The sequence below is a fragment of the Salvelinus namaycush genome, chromosome 9 (assembly GCF_016432855.1).
Source record: "Salvelinus namaycush isolate Seneca chromosome 9, SaNama_1.0, whole genome shotgun sequence".
Taxonomy (NCBI): Eukaryota; Metazoa; Chordata; class Actinopteri; order Salmoniformes; family Salmonidae; genus Salvelinus; species Salvelinus namaycush.
Window position 1 is genome coordinate 43,668,458 of NC_052315.1, and position 16,218 is coordinate 43,684,675.

Here is a 16,218-nt window from a genome sequence, read left to right on the forward strand (position 1 = left end):
GATATTAGAGAAAGGAGGAGATAGGAATCCAATTGCGCAAGGAATGGGGGCACCTATAACGCCCCACCCAGCAGACTGTTGACAAATCGCGTTCACGTTGTCATGCTGCGTCACAAAGATGCTAAGCTAATCGTCACGCAATCCCCTTCTCAAAGTCAGGGTATGAGTCGAAAAACCTTCCTATTTTCCTCGAAAGTACGTAATGTCACGATTCCAAACTGTACGATATTACAGAGAACCGGTTAATTATCTCACATCTTGGAAAATATTTGTGATGTTGTACTTCTTGTTCACGAAATGTATGCTAATGTTGATTTTTTTAAGCCAGCGCCCAATTGACTCCCATTCACTCCTTGAATGAGTGCTCTCCTTGTCCTCCTTGTACCGCGCGGCCCTTTGACGACAAAATGGCCAAAGTACATAATGGGCGGCAATAGGTTTAATATGTAGTTTCCCATCTCCTCGGAATTATCTCTGGTTAAACTCGAATTCTGTAGATTTGGCTCTGAGGCCCCTTGGCTTTAGTGCCAGAGTAAAAAAATACAATGCAGTGTATAATGTGATTATTTACATTTTAATAATGCCGGGGAAAAGTCATAAAATATATATTTTACAGTTATTTTCAGGCGAGGTCTTCGTTTTGCTTTAGACCTCAGCAGTGTATGGGAAATTTAGTTTTTCTTCAATAAACTAAGCACTGAAGTTAATAAATTGTGTTCCATGCTTAATTAGAATTTCTACATTTCCTAATTTTTGTTTATGTTGGTATGTGACGGGAGAACAAATTTCATAAAATGAAACTCAAAATGAAGAGGAACTTATACTAAGAGTTTTTGTTTCATACGACTATTAAGACAGCTGCACCCACGTGTAACACACGAAATGGTTTTGACAGCGATGGAGAAATGACCGCTGTGGTAGGATGTATTTTAGGACAGTGTTCGTGATGCTTACACAGATGATTAAAAGCCTTTTATAAATGACAATTTGATAGTGACGATAAGATAATGGCTCGGGTTGTGAAGGTGTTTGGGACTCTGCGGAATCATTGGAAGAAGTCCACAGTCGCTGCGTGTGCCCTGTCATACGGTGGACACTGGCTGTATGGTAAACACTGGTGTGTAGCGTTTTCTTTCAGAATTAATGGTATGGTTGATAGATCAAGTACAGATCATCACTAGCATTAATATCATTGAGCACATGCACACGAATTGGTAGCTATTGAGAAATAATCAGCTATCAAGGTCTCACGGAACTGTTCTTATGATTGAAATACAACAACATTGAATAACATGAGGATGTATTGTAATCAGTTGTTTTCTTCGTCAATAATTTGTTATTGATTTATTTACAGTGATAATCTGCTGCGAAAAGAAGCTTGTATGGTGGCCAGGGTGAGACATTGCTTATTCTGTAGCTACGTTTTTCTGCTTTCAGGGATTATGCACCTGCATTTACTGTATTCCACTCTAATGCCCCAAAATCCATTCTCAATTGCAGGAATATGGACGTCAGCAGATTTCACCACAGGAGCAGCTGAGGAAAGCCACTGTCATCCTAAACCCAGCAGCTTGTAGTGGGTAAGTAAGAGATAACAGTCATGTTCCCTAAAGTCAAGCAAAGAGAATAAGCAAGAGGTCCAGCTTATTGCACCACAGCCATTTTCAATTTCTACTGTAATTTGTGTTTGACTAATATGTCTTGCTGTTCTCTTGCTCTTCCCTCTGGTCATAGGAAAGCCAACACTTTATTTGAGAAGAATGCTGCCCCTATATTACACCTGGCTGGTGTGGAGGTGACACTAGTAAAGGTATAATTTTCTTTCCCTGTGCAATCGTTGTTTCTGTACACTTCTTAGCCTGTATAGTCTATAGTTCTACATAGTGTAATACCATATGTGTCTTCTCTCTTGCAGACAGACTATGAGGGCCAGGCGAAGAAATTGATGGAGCTGATGGAGCAAACAGACATGCTGATTGTGGCTGGAGGGGATGGCACTCTACAAGAGGTTATCACTGGTCTGCTGCGGAGGGCTGATCAAGTAAGTTGTGTATTATCATTGTATTAACCTGTAACAAGCTCCTTTATTTTGCTCAATACCACCTCAGCTTAGCTGTCTCTTACTACCCTGTACTGGTTTGTTTCTCTCTAATATAGGAGTCATTCAGTAAAACCCCCATAGGATTCATCCCACTGGGTTCCCACAATTCCCTGAGTGAGAGTCTGCACATCCTCAGTGACAATCAGGTGAAGTAAGTATCCCACTGAAACATGTCACACTCTCATTCAGACGCAAACAAAACACATGCTATCTCTCACTGAGAATGTTTACTGTGCATAATCTCCTCCTTGATTTATCTAAAATATCCTGCAATCTTTTTGTCATTCATATCCCCTCTTGTTTTCAGACACATCACGTCGGCGACACTGTCCATCTTGCAAGGAGAAACGGTACCTCTGGATGTGCTGCAGATCAAGGTGAGAACGGGAGGGTCTGGTGTTTAGGGAGGGGTTAAGATCTTTATTACATTTAATCGCCATTTAATAACCGTAACTGCATTGAGAGGAAGAGAAGAACATTGTATTGGGTTTCTGGGTTTATGTATCAAGGGAGAGAAAGACCAGCCAGTGTTTGCCCTGATTGGTCTACGGTGGGGGGCCTTCAGAGATGTGGCTGCCACCATCAAAAAGTAAGATCCCTTCATAGCTTGTGATTAACAAGTTTCCATATTCTTATTTTCCCCAAGTCCCATGTAAAGTCATGGAAACATTTTAGTAATAGAAAAGTTGTTTCTCCTTTTAAAAATAAATGTCTTATACTGTTGTTTTCTCTCTTAGATATTGGTACCTTGGCCCCTTGAAGACAAAAGCAGCTCATTGGTTTAGTACATTACGGGTGAGAGCACGACTGTTTTCATTCCGTGTCCATGGACCTCAATTGTTCCTCCATGCATTTGTGTCATGCTGTCTTTTCCCATCCCTCCCCAGGAGTGGCCCCAGGTTCGTGAGGCCTCTGTGTCCTACCTGGCACCCACCCTTCGCCCCCCTGACCTGCCCGAACAGAAGCCCCAGCGCCCCCACCTAATGTACCGAATCGCCCACAGACTGAAAAATTACTGGTACCCACCTATTCCAGGTAACATTGTCTGTGTGTTGATGTGTTTGTCAGTCTGGAAATAAGACTACACTTCCTCATTTTAAATGTCCTTGTGCATCTTCTGTTTCACAAAGCATGAATGGCATTGGTTTTGTGTTTATTAATTATTTATTTGCACCAAAGAAAACAAGTGATGGACAACAATGCAGATAAAAACAAATAATAAAACATTTAAAAAAGTGTTCAGGTGTGGTTGGAATGAAAACAACACCACAAAGAAACTATATACAATACAAAAAGTACAAAATGTTTGTGCAGAGCCTCCAAAAGTGGAGGAGCCAGAGAGATGGAATGAGAGGATGTTGTCTACTTTAGAGCTGTCGATCCACACCCAGAACAAAAACCCTGTCCAGACGGTCAGTAAAAGAATAATAAAAACTATACTATAGCAGCTACTACAACAGACTCAGGATGTTAAAACTGTGTTCCCTTGTTTGTCCCTCAGCGTACAGACGACTCCCTGCTGGTGTGTGTGGAGCCAGATTCCTTCGGTGTGGGAGAGTTCATCACTGTTGGGTGAGCAGTTGTGGAGATATACTTTGTCACATTATCAATGTAATACCCGACTAAAATAAAATGGTTATTCATGTAGCATGTGTGTCAAGGCTGTTGCATTTTCTGCATTGCAGAGAGAAAAAAATGGAGGATGCAACTGCATTCACAAGAAAATCACTGAAACTGGAGGCCAGTGCATGTCAACTCAATCTGCCCGAGGTCAGCTGTCTTAGTCCTATAAACGTCATAGACAACATGCATTACAGTCTTGCAGTTTAGATCATTATAACCCTTAAACAAATTAAATGTATGCTTGTAAAATGTGTTCTTGATTGTGTGTGTTTGTGTGTGCGTGCGTACATACGGTCGGTCCTTCTTCTCCATGACTTCTGACCTCTCCCTACTGTCGTATCCCCTGCCACAGGAAGGCGCTGGCTTCTACAACATTGACAATGAGGAGTACGAGGCCATGTCAGTGGAGGTGACGCTGTTGCCACGGAAACTGCACTTCTTCTGCAGCGCAGAGCGCAGAGAGCAGCTCCTCACACAGGTCCAGTGAGGGAAGCAATGTGATGACAACACATGCAGCAGACAGAGGAATAGGGAGGAGGATCAAAGGGCCAGCACCTGGGGTGTATTCATTACATCTTGCAACAGAAACCATTTAAGAACCAAACGGAAGCAAACAGAATGAAACGTGGTGGAATCTACCTGAATTTGTCCAATAGAAACTCGTTTTTGTTGCAAACAATTTTCTGTTTGGTTTTGCAACAGACTGTGTTTTGCAACAGAATCGATGTAACGAATATACCCCTGGTTCGTATTCAGTTGGCACCAAACGGACTGAAATGGGGGGGGGGGTCTATCTTCACTTTTCCAATAAAGGCTTGTTTTCCGCTGTAAAATGTTTTGCTACGGTATGCCCTAATATGACCCTGTATTGTACTTCTACTTCAACCTGGGAGTATGTCTGCTCTTACTGGCACTAAACAGCAATAAAACAGAGCCGGACCAATGTGGAACCGTCTACAGTGAGGTTTCATTGTTACTGAAATTGAGATGTTCAGTTGGAATGGTTATGGTCATAATTATGGACGATGACTAATGCAGTAACAAGGACCAAACATTTTGTTGCTATTTCTGAACTCAGCCTGTATAAGTCTGCCCTGCAGGAGTATTGGTGTAACTGACTAGTTTACTACTGTATATTCTCATCATGTGTAACACTATTAAATAATTCAGTTATGATGTCCACTGTGTTCTATTGCCTTTTAATACCAATTGGAATGAACAGTCTCTAGAGATGTGCAGAAAGACTGTCGGCATTGTACAGTACTCTATGATAAGATGAGATACATTGGCATGAGAATCACTCTCCATTGGCAACACTATCACAAATACAATCCAACAAGATTCCGAGAAAACAAATGTTTTGTGTTTACAATGGAAGTACTGTATAATGTCACTGGCTTGGAAACGAGTGGCTCATGCGATCAAGTTACTAAATGGGTATTCGTCACTGAAGTCTCTTTCCATGTTTTACAGTAGCACAGGTTCTGGATATAGCTGTGTAGTTGGGAGTATAGGTTTATGTTACAGTTGCTGTGATCAAGGCTATATAAGTTAACGCTCTTGTTGCATATTAGTGCTGAAGTACAACAGATCATGCTTTCTTTTGACATTCAGTGCGGTGACATACTGTACAAATAAATTCCAATTAGCCAATGCTGGTACAGGTCTGTGAACAAATTCCACAAAGAAAGCATTTGATACAATTCCGTTTGTGTCGTGTACACTCTACTTCATAGACATGATACACCTGTAAAACAAATGGTAGCATGCCCAGGATGTGCCGAAAGGCACAAGGTGGAACAGGTCAAAACAAACAGAGCAAAGAAAATGGGCTAAGTCATCATGGGTGTGAAGAACTTGTACATTTAATCATATTAGCACTAGTATCAGTAGTGTCAATTAACACATTGATACAGTAGCTGGAAGTCATTAAATTGAAAAACTTTTCCCCTATGCCTCTTTCCAGTTAAAATAAGCCTGTGGTCTTGATTGAGTGCCTGTCCTCAACACTAAAAGATGACCCACTAATTAGGCTTTATAACAAAACTGTTCCTAGTAAAACCTCAATGAACATTGCCACTATTGCTGACACTTACTGACCAGTTGAACCCAATGGAAGCAGTGTGCAGTCTTCATCAACACTATTTTATGAGTCATTGAGCAATGGCTTAAGCCATTGATTTCATGAACAGTCTGTCTCCCAGCACTATTTGAACAAAGTAACTTTATCTCCAGGGCCTGTATTCAAAAAGGGTCTCAGAGTAGGAGTGCTGATCTAGGATCAAGTCCCCCTGTCCATGTAATCTTATTCAGTATGATCTAAAAAGTAAAACTGATCCTATATCAGCGCTCCTATCCATATATATTTTTATCCACACAATGCGGAACCATAGTGTGAGGGCTAAAGAAGACCCTCTGCCAAAACAGATGGGGTCTGACTGTCTGCCCAGAGAGGAGGGTAAATCCCACTATCATGCTTGGGGTTGACATCACCAGAGAACTAAGAATACAAAGGAGTCTTTGTTACAGTGACGGGGCACAGCTTGCAGCTGGCTAGCTCCTACAAGAAAATAACACTCGAGTTGTATCTGCACTCATAGCACACCTGTGGATTTAATTCAATCTGCAACAAATCTCATTTGAATCAAACTAAAACTCAAGTACACAGCTAGCTTCTCCACTTGAGAAACACCCGCTCACTCCGAGACAGACAGACTGTTAGATCACTGACTGCACTTTTTCTCTGTTGGCAGAACATTGGACCATTAAATCAGCACACAAATAAGTTTACACATAATCATGTGGTCATCAAACACGAGTCCAGAGGTTGCGGTGTGGTGCAGCATTCATGATCAGTTAGTGTCATAGAATCACATGCATTTAAGTCTCCCAGGTTGACCATTTTAAACATCAAATGAAAAAGCTCTGACGAAGGCCGTGAGGCCGATACGTAAAGCTTATTAAAGAGCAGTGATACTATCAAGAGCAGTGTGCGGGTTCCTTCTTTTTCTCATCTTATCCAACTGTTACCATGCACCTGCAAAAAAAGATAGCTCAGAGTGCGAGTGGCTTTTGAATTTTAAACATCGAATTAAGAAACTTGATAAGACAATACACAACACATTATCCAGAAGTCACATTGCAAAATAAAAACATGTTCAATGTGATCATGGAACAAGTAAACCCTGTAAGTTACTGCCAATCAAACCGGGAACATTCCTAGACCATTAGCTAAGATTCCCATTAAGTTATAGTTAGGGTTTTATCTAACATTAGGATGACAACATCCACATTTTTTATATATTTTTTGAAAATGTTTTAAATTAAATATCCTTGGAATGTTCTAACGTTCACTAACATTTTGTGCACAACATCTGTAACAACCACCACAGAACATTACCCAAATGTTCTCATTAGGTTTCCAGGTTAAGAACAGACAAAATGTGTTCTGGAATGTTCTTGCAACATCAGGAGAATGTTTTATTCAAACATTGTATAATCATCAGCACAACTGTACCGTTTTGTGTTATGAAAATATTTGCCGCAACCTAACGAATGTTCTGGGAACTTTCACAGAACCAATTTTGGTTTGCTGGGTCGAGTCTGCCATGTGAGTGTCAGCATTAGACCAGGGTCAGACAAACAGGTGCAGACTCTACTGAAATGTTACAGTATTTAACAAATATTCCTTTCATCACTCCATAAGAAATACCTCCTTGGACCAGGGCATGATTTCAAATAAATACATGCTGCATGATACATATTTCCCATTTAATGTGTATGATTAGCTGACATCATGAAAAAAACAGTATTCCTATTTGACCAAAAGAGGTTTTCATTTTTATGTGACTCAGATTCATCGGAATAAGCTTTCTTGATTATTGAAATTTGACAAATACGCAAAAATTCACATTGCTCCTTTTTTTCATACAGGAAAAAAATGATTGATCAACTTCAGCATGAAATGTTTAGAGGAAAACAGAGAGTGAAAACCATGTTATCTTTACTCTCAATTCTAGCAGACCTGATGCAGAATTTTGGGGAAACAAAGTCATGGTAAAGTGACAATCACATTCATATTTTGTAACACAACATACATGGTTAGGCAGAATCCTCTGTAAAGATTTAAGAAAAAAGGGCTTGGTGCCACAGCAGAATTTTATTTCCATGGAGATTTAATGAAGATTCCAAGTGGGAGGAACAATGAATGATCCAGCTCCACACTGGATACTAGATCCGTGGTTCTGTCGGTCAGCAGTGCTCCATAGTATTGGGAGCAGTACAAACGAGGCACATTGATCAATGGTTCCACCTCCAGTGACTAGGCCTGGTGATCCAAGCAGAGATCCAGGTCAGAAGAGAACCGATTCCAAGCGAACAGACAAACAAGACAAGTGCTTGTTGAATATGGAACAGACTGTCGCCAGACAGCACTGCAGAGTCCAGGCAGTACCTATCATCTATCATTGCGGCCCAGTTTACTAGGTGAGCTGTCATTGAGTGAACACTGGCCATAGACAGCTATATCCCGGAGCCGGGCGAGAGATCGAGAGAGAGAGACCTGCAGGCCTTTGACTGGGCAGAACGCCAGGGAAGGAAGAGAAGGAGGCAGTGTCTTCAGAGGACCAAGAGAGAACAGGCCACAGCCAGAGCTCAGGGGCAGCAGGGGTTATCGATGACCAGCATAACATCAATGCCATAGACCTCCAGCAGGTCTTCCAGGAATGTGCGGTCTGCCTGGGGGTCCAGTCCCATGGCTCTCACGTGCTCTGCAGTCAGGGTGTGGTCCGCACTCGCCTCCACCTCCGATAGAGTCTGGAAGATACGGTTATTCTGCTCCATGAAAAACCTATTGGAGAGAACAGAGGACATTCTGTAAGAATGTTTGAGGAAGACTCCAGACTATTCTTAGTTAACTAGAAAAGATGCCGTTGGTTACTGTAATGTAAACACACTCACAGGATAAAGAGGTCCTCCTCATTTGATGTGCAGTCTCCATCCACCTCCTGAGTGTAATGTAGCATTTGCCTGAAAAGACCATAACATCATCCTCATCATCATTGTCGTCATCATCATCATCATCTCTTGAAAATGTCTGCCACCATTTATCAGGGTCCTGTGTACCTTTGTTCGCTCAGTTTCCTATACTTCTCCCGGTCGGCCCCGTTCAGCCGGAGCAGTGGCTGCATGCTATCTCTGTGTGTCTTCACATTCTGGTTATCAACGTATACGTCATACAGCTCCTTCTTCTCCTCAAATATGTTCTCGGTGGTGCCTTAAGACACAACGAGACGTTGCATTCACCTTACCATACACACACCATGGTTCATACATATTTACGTTTATCAATCAGAGCTTAAGGTCACACTAACAGGCCACATATGACATCTCTGTCGCCAGGGCAGCGATGTCTGCCACATTGACGTAGAAGAAGGGGCGGAGCTCAGGCACAGACACACCTATCCCAGGTATAGAGACGTTGGACAGGCAGCAACAACAGTACACTATGTGAGGAGTACAAGAGAAACATGGGAAACTACATCGACCAAGAGCATAAGGGACATAGACAGTAAACACAAACTGTAATGAGATCTGAAAAACAAATATGTGGGGATTTGTACTAGTGTGTGTGCGTGTGTTTCAGCTGCACCATCTCACCCCTGTAGCACACAACACCAACAGGCGGTGGGGAAAACATGAGGATGCGTTTTCGGAGCAGGGCAAACTTCCACAGCACCAGGATCTGCTCCCCAAAGAAGCAGATGAACTGGGACATGCAGCCGGCCGGGTGGGTGATCTGGAGGGGGCAGAGAGGGATGGACAGAATGCTAACTTCTGCACAAAATCTCTCCTTGACATCAGAAGTCTGATTTACATGCACATAACTCAAGTTATGACATATCTCAAAATGCACAAACGCACCTAAACCAATCACTGAATTGCCAATTATCCACAATCAACAACCGCACACGGGGCGGCAGTGGTTAGAGCGTTGGACTAGTAACTGAAGGTTGTTAGATCAAATCCCCAAGCTGACAAGGTAAAAATCTGTTGTCCTGCACCTGAACAAAGCAGTTAACCCACTGTTCCTAGGCTGTCATTGTAAATAAGAATTTGTTCTTAACTGACTTGCCTAGTTAAATAAAATAAAAAAAAATAAAAAACAGTAAGATCAATGATCTAAGTTCAAGTGGCCATCAGTCCTGACCTTCATCTCTGGGTGCATGCAGCGGTTGATGGCTGGGACCCAGTAGCTGGTTGGACAGGCAGTGACCAGTCCGTTCCCTGCTGGGTGCAGCACAGCTTTTTTATCCTCATAGAAGGCCTCCAGAGGAGAGTACGAGCCAGGGCACTGCAGCTGGTGTCTGCATGGAGAGACACACTGATTAGGCTAGATAATATCCTATAATTAACACTAGACACTTTCTAAATGTTGACTGCAATCGGCATCTCAAGCATAACACTGGTGAGAAAGAGGTTGTTATTGAAGACTCATAACAGCATGGTTTGATTGGATTAAAACTGGGATCATCCCTGGGAACTGGATCAACATAGGCTAAGTTTATGTGTACTGTATAAAGTCAAGCTGAACCCCCTAGGCAGATATCTCTACCATGAGCTGGATATGTGTCAGTTCTGTATGCATAGTCAATGAGATGAGACAAGCTTCTGAAGATTCAAGCAGAAAGACAAGCGTTTCTGAGGGAGACATTCAGGGTTTCTTCCATTTCAATGATTACATGCAAAGACTGCATATAAATGGATTCTAGTGACGGTGGTGGCACTGACTCAGGACTTATGTTTAATAGATGAGAAGACTGAAAATACAGATGAAGGAGAAGAGGAATGAAATGAGGGGAGGAATGTGAAACAGGATGGATGAGAGAGAGAGAGAGAGAGAGAGAGAGAGAGAGAGAGAGAGAGAGAGAGAGAGAGAGAGAGAGAGAGAGAGAAGAGAGGAAACAGGGTGATAGAGGATGGACAGACAGACAACAGTACTTACCTAACCTGGTTCTCCAGGAAGTGCATGTAGTGATATAAGAGGGTGTAAGAAGGAGACAGAATACCCACAGACTTCATCCGTGCCCCTCTCTCCAACTCACTCTCAACAGGCATGTTAGCAAAACACGCCAGCCCAAAATAGCAGCCTTTACGGAAATATCTGCAAAAAAGAAAATAGACATGGATGTAGTGAATGTACACAACACACAAGGCTGCTGAGGGGAGAACGGAGCATTTTAATGGCTGAAATGGAGTAAACGGAATGGTATCAAACACACAGAAACCATGTGTTTGATGTGTTCGTTACCATTCCATATTTGCCGTTCCAGCCATTACTATGAGCCTGACTTCCCCAATTATGATGCACCTGCCGCCTGTGATACAACATCATCAAGATTAATGATAGGGCTCTGATTGTCCTCTGTCAGTAATACTGTTCATTCAGGTGGGGGAATAGTTTTACATGAAGTCGTTGCTGATTCTGTGTGAGCCGCTGGCCATTGACTTGAATTCCACTCCGTCAAGATTCACATCTTGGGGTAAGCACCATTCCACCATGTTACCTGCCATTGACACACACAAACACATAAACTTGAGTTTCCAAACTGTACACTTCACTGTGAGAGAATGAGATTCATCCATTATGTCTCCATCTCTGACCGTCCACATTTTATCTTACATTCAATTTCAGCTAACCAGAAAAGGGAAGTTGAGGAGAGTAAGCAGTAATACTGGTGTCCCAAGACTCCAAGAAAGCTTTCCCTTCTCAGAGATCCTTGTCAAGTGATTTCTGTTATGTTTGTGGTCCTGTCTGGCTCAGTTGGTAGAGCATGGTGCTTGTGTGCCAGGATAGTGGGTTTGATTCCTGGGACCACCCATATGTAAAATGTATGTATGCATAACTGTAAGTCACTTTGGATAACAGCGTCTGCTAAATGGTATATATATTATTATATATTGCTATACAGTGGTGTAAAGTACTTCAGTAAAAATACTTGAATGTATTCCTTAAGTAGTTTTTGGGGGTATCTGTACTTTACTATTTATATTTTGGACAACTTTCACTTTTACTCCACTACATTCCTAAAGAAAATGATGTACTTTCTACTCCATACATTTGCCCTAACAACCAAAAGTACTTTTGAAGCAGGACAGGAAACTTGTCCAATTCACGTACTTATCAAGAAAAATCCCTGGTAATCCCTACTGCATCTGATCTGGCAGACTCACTAAAAACAAAAGCTTAGTTTGTAAATTATGTCTGAGTGTTGGAGTGTGCCCCTGGCTATATGTAAATGATGTCTGAGTCTTGGAGTGTGCCCTGGCTATCTGTAAATTATGTCTGAGTGTTGGAGTGTGCCCTGGCTATCTGTAAATGATGTCTGAGTGTTGGAGTGTGCCCTGGCTATCTGTAAATGATGTCTGAGGGTTGGAGTGTGCCCTGGCTATCTGTAAATGATGTCTGAGTATTGGAGTGTGCCCTGGCTATCTGTAAATGATGTCTGAGTGTTGGAGTGTGCCCCTGGCTATCTGTAAATGATGTCTGAGTGTTGGAGTGTGCCCTGGCTATCTGTAAATGATGTCTGAGTGTTGGAGTGTGCCCTGGCTTTCTGTAAATGATGTCTGAGTGTTGGAGTGTGCCCCTGGCTATCTGTAAATTATGTCTGAGTGTTGGAGTGTGCCCTGGCTTTCTGTAAATGATGTCTGAGTGTTGGAGTGTGCCCTGGCTATCTGTAAATTATGTCTGAGTGTTGGAGTGTGACCTGGCTATCTGTAAATGATGTCTGAGTGTTGGAGTGTGCCCCTGGCTATCTGTAAATGATGTCTGAGTGTTGGAGTGTGCCCTGGCTTTCTGTAAATGATGTCTGAGTGTTGGAGTGTGCCCTGGCTATCTGTAAATTATGTCTGAGTGTTGGAGTGTGCCCCTGGCTATCTGTAAATTATGTCTGAGTGTTGGAGTGTGCCCTGGCTATCTGTAAATTATGTCTGAGTGTTGGAGTGTGCCCCTGGCTATCTGTAAATGATGTCTGAGTGTTGGAGTGTGCCCTGACTATCTGTAAATGATGTCTGAGTGTCGGAGTGTGCCCTGGCTCTCTGTAAATGATGTCTGAGTGTTGGAGTGTGCCCTGGCTATCCGGGGGAAAAAAGACAACTACACAGTCTGGTTTGGCTAATATAATGAATTTGAAATTCTTTATACTTTTACTTTTGAATCTTAAGTATATTTAAGGGATTACATTTACTTTTGATACTTAAATATATTTAAAACCAAATACTTTTAGACTTTTACTCAAGTAGTATTTCACTGGCTGGTATCTTTACTTTTACTCAAGTATGAAAATTGGGAACTTTTTCCACCACTATTGCTATAACCACTGAGATATCCAGAATATTTCAAACTGTACAAGTGGGTTTGAATTATCAAATGATAACGAATGTAGGTTCCCAAACTGTGCGAGGGGTCGGCAGAGTTCGTTTTGTTTAAGTGGGAACCCCCTGCGCTCAGACTACTGCATTACTCAATTATCACATTTTGATTACATATTCTCATTATCTAAATTTATAGAGCTTGTTGAAATTTATGACGACAGAAGAAAATAATCATTCGGCAAACTGCTTTTCACTGGTAAACAAATGCTTGCCACAACACCTGATTTGGGTATCTACATACTGGGTCATATTTGAATAGTGTAGATAAGCAGAGCTGGGAAGTAAAGAACAGTAGGCATTTCTTGCAACTTCATGTGCGCACTTCCATAGCATGAGTCAGTACCCCACTGTGCCCAGTAATGTAAATAGCCCGCTATTGCTCTTTCTCACCGGATCTTGTGTCAAAGGTTACCACAAACACAGACACTATTTGGTCCTTTTCCTCCCATCCCACTCGTTCTTTCAGAGATATTCCAGGGTCGGCATTGATGGGACTGGGGACATCCCATGGACCAGTGTAGTCAGGGCTAGGGCTCCCGTTCAAACTGGGAACAGCGGTTACAGTTGCTCGACCCCCATATCTGGTGCTCCAGCCTATGCCAGGCGCGGTGATGCCCTGAGAACAGCCGTCTGGGGGGCTCGATTCCCATCCATGTTCTTTTGCTGGTGAGGGAACCGCCTGGGTCAGTTCGGCTGGTGAAATCTCTTCCCAGTCCAGCAGTGGAGCGCGATCCGACTGCTCGACCATAGTGCTTCCTAAATGGAGGTAAACAACGCGAAACTAAGAAGAAAATAATTTGTATTAGATATAGTCAGTACTGCCTCAACAGACCATGACGTGTTTCACCACCCCCTGCCATTTTCTTGTTATTTGTAACCGTGTCACATCCGCAGATGAAGAACGAGTATTCTTCCAGCTCCAGGGCACAGTGTTTTGGTGATGATATCACACGCTTCCGCTCACGTGGGTTTATTAATATTTGATAGACCTATGGTCAATTTTACAAATGTACGATAAACTGTGTTTATATAACTCCCTTGCTTTTCATGAATGTTACAATTGTAACATGTGTAATCTAATGATAGGCTGGCCCGAAGTTGTGTTGTTGATGACTCCAAAGATCGTATGAATCTTTGATAAATTTGTAATAGACACAGACATTACTATATGTAATTCTATGCTGTAGGATCACAAAATAAATTGTGTACGATCAAGATGTTCATACTATACATTTAAAAGCAGGTGTGTTTATTAATTACATACATTAAATTCAGTCTATCGGACGCAGTAAATCGGATAAAAAGAGTCTGGATAGGTAACGTTTCTAAAGGAGTGCGCTGAGGTAGTGATAGGCATTCCGGCTCTTTTCAGTGAGCCGGTTCGTTCAGCTCAGCTCACCAAAAAGAGCGGCTGTTTTGGCTCCCAAACGGCTCTTTAAAAAAATATATACTTTAAAAAAAAAGTCAAACAGTTTGCGATAGTTTGACTATGATTGGTGTTAAAACAATTCTAATTAAATTATTAAATGAAATCATACTCTACCTTAACCACAATGTATTTAAAATGCATTGGTTTGTTATGAAAAATAATGCTATTAAACATTTGAATTTAAAGTATAACTTTTTGATGTATATAAACAAAGTGCATATAAATCTAACCATTCAAAACACATACAATCTGAACAACATAATAATAGAATATTGCACCAAATCAAAGACAAATAAATAACAATTTGCAAAACTGCAGCATCCCACAAATTGAAATAAATGTAAAACAGAAGGATGCTATTACACATGTGCATTTAAAGTATAACTTTTTTAAAGTATATAAACAAAGTGCATATAAATGTAACAATTCAAAACGAATACAATCTGAACAACATAATAATAGAATATTGCACCATATCAAAGAAAAATAAATAACAATGTGCAAAACTGCAGCATCCCACTTAAAACATTAAACTTGTCCCTCTTTTCTCTCTCTTCTTTATTGCCATGTTATGACCAGCAGCACACAGCAATGCTGACCATATTTTGCTTTTAGGAGAGATTTGCATTCAGAAATGCAAGCTGCCTCACTTTCGAGGGGCTGATGCGGTTTCTTCTCTCAGTAATTATTTCTCCCGTTTTTGAGAAGACCCTCTCAGAGGGAACGGATGTAGCCACTATGCAGAGTCTCATGACTTTAGTAAGCCGTGGGTAGACAGAGGCCTTGTTCTTCCACCAGCTCAGAGGATCTGCAGATCTTTGGAGGAGGTGCTCCTCCAAATAGGATCGGACCTCCATTATGGCATCTGCTGAGGGATTCCTTCAATCAATCAATCAAATGTATTTATAAAGCCCTTCTTACATCAGCTGATGTCACAAATTGCTGTACAGAAACCCAGCCTAAAACCCCAAACAGTAAGCAATGCAGGTGTAGAAGCACGGTGGCTAGGAAAAACTCCCTAGAAAGGCCAGAACCTTGGAAGAAACCTAGAGAGGAACCAGGCTATGAGTGGTGGCCAGTCCTCTTCTGGCTGTGCCGGGTGGAGATTATAACAGAACATGGCCAAGATGATCAAATGTTCATAGACGACCAGCAGGGTCAAATAATAATAATCACAGTAGTTGTAGAGGGTGCAAAAGGTCAGCACCTCAGGAGTAAATGTCAGTTGGCTTTTCATATCCGATCATTCAGAGTATCTCTACCGCTCCTGCTGTCTCTAGAGAGTTGAAAACAGCAGGTCTGGAACAGGTAGCACGTCTGGTGAACAGGTCAGGGTTCCATAGCCGCAGACAGAACAGTTGAAACTGGAGCAGCAGCACGACCATGTGGACAGCAAGGAGTCATCAGGCTAGCATGGTCCCAGGGCTCAGGTCCTCCGAGAGAGAGAGAAAGAAAGAAAGAAAGAAAGAAAGAAAGAAAGAAAGAAAGAAAGAAAGAAAGAAAGAAGAGAAAGAAGAGAAAGAAAGAAAAAGAGAGAAAGAGAGAATTAGAGAGAGCATACTTAAAAATTCACACAGGACACCGGATAAGACAGGAGAAATACTCCAGATATAACAGACTGACCCTAGCCCCC

The 16,218-nt window shown here is 41.8% G+C and overlaps 2 protein-coding genes across 3 annotated transcripts; one reads left to right on the plus strand and one right to left on the minus strand.

Annotated features, from left to right (window-relative positions):
* The first annotated feature begins 867 nt into the window (after positions 1-867).
* On the plus strand, positions 868-4,904 carry LOC120054102 (acylglycerol kinase, mitochondrial-like). Its single transcript, XM_039001488.1, has 14 exons — positions 868-1,117; positions 1,355-1,394; positions 1,501-1,580; positions 1,735-1,810; positions 1,916-2,041; positions 2,158-2,252; positions 2,409-2,478; positions 2,611-2,690; positions 2,839-2,896; positions 2,989-3,136; positions 3,416-3,513; positions 3,603-3,673; positions 3,787-3,871; positions 4,077-4,904. The coding sequence occupies exons 1-14, from the start codon at positions 1,008-1,010 to the stop codon at positions 4,209-4,211; spliced, it is 1,272 nt and encodes a 423-aa protein (XP_038857416.1). The 5' UTR covers positions 868-1,007; the 3' UTR covers positions 4,212-4,904.
* A 1,175-nt stretch (positions 4,905-6,079) lies between these two features.
* LOC120054103 (DENN domain-containing protein 11-like) lies at positions 6,080-14,085 on the minus strand. Of its 2 annotated transcripts, XM_039001490.1 has the most exons (9): positions 13,547-14,085; positions 11,190-11,289; positions 10,728-10,886; positions 9,933-10,089; positions 9,383-9,521; positions 9,097-9,228; positions 8,849-8,999; positions 8,684-8,752; positions 6,080-8,573 (listed from the first exon to the last, which is right to left on the minus strand). In XM_039001490.1, the coding sequence occupies exons 1-9, from the start codon at positions 13,902-13,904 to the stop codon at positions 8,378-8,380; spliced, it is 1,461 nt and encodes a 486-aa protein (XP_038857418.1). In that variant the 5' UTR covers positions 13,905-14,085; the 3' UTR covers positions 6,080-8,377. The 2 variants fall into 2 exon arrangements, with proteins under 2 accessions (XP_038857418.1, XP_038857419.1); XM_039001491.1 differs by lacking the exon at positions 9,097-9,228.
* Between the last annotated feature and the right edge of the window lie 2,133 nt (positions 14,086-16,218).

Excerpts from the sequence above, each read along its gene's own strand:
- LOC120054102 (XM_039001488.1), top strand. The coding sequence starts at position 1,008 with ATGGCTCGGGTTGTGAAGGTGTTTGGGACTCTGCGGAATCATTGGAAG. Across the intron at positions 1,118-1,354 it reads TGGCTGTATGGTAAACACTG|TGATAATCTGCTGCGAAAAG; the intron begins GTGTGTAGCGTT and ends ATTTATTTACAG. Across the intron at positions 3,137-3,415 it reads CTGGTACCCACCTATTCCAG|AGCCTCCAAAAGTGGAGGAG; the intron begins GTAACATTGTCT and ends ATGTTTGTGCAG.
- LOC120054103 (XM_039001490.1), bottom strand. The coding sequence starts at position 13,904 with ATGGTCGAGCAGTCGGATCGCGCTCCACTGCTGGACTGGGAAGAGATT. Across the intron at positions 10,090-10,727 it reads TTCCTGGAGAACCAGGTTAG|ACACCAGCTGCAGTGCCCTG; the intron begins GTAAGTACTGTT and ends CTCTCCATGCAG. Across the intron at positions 9,522-9,932 it reads GCATGCACCCAGAGATGAAG|ATCACCCACCCGGCCGGCTG; the intron begins GTCAGGACTGAT and ends TGCCCCCTCCAG.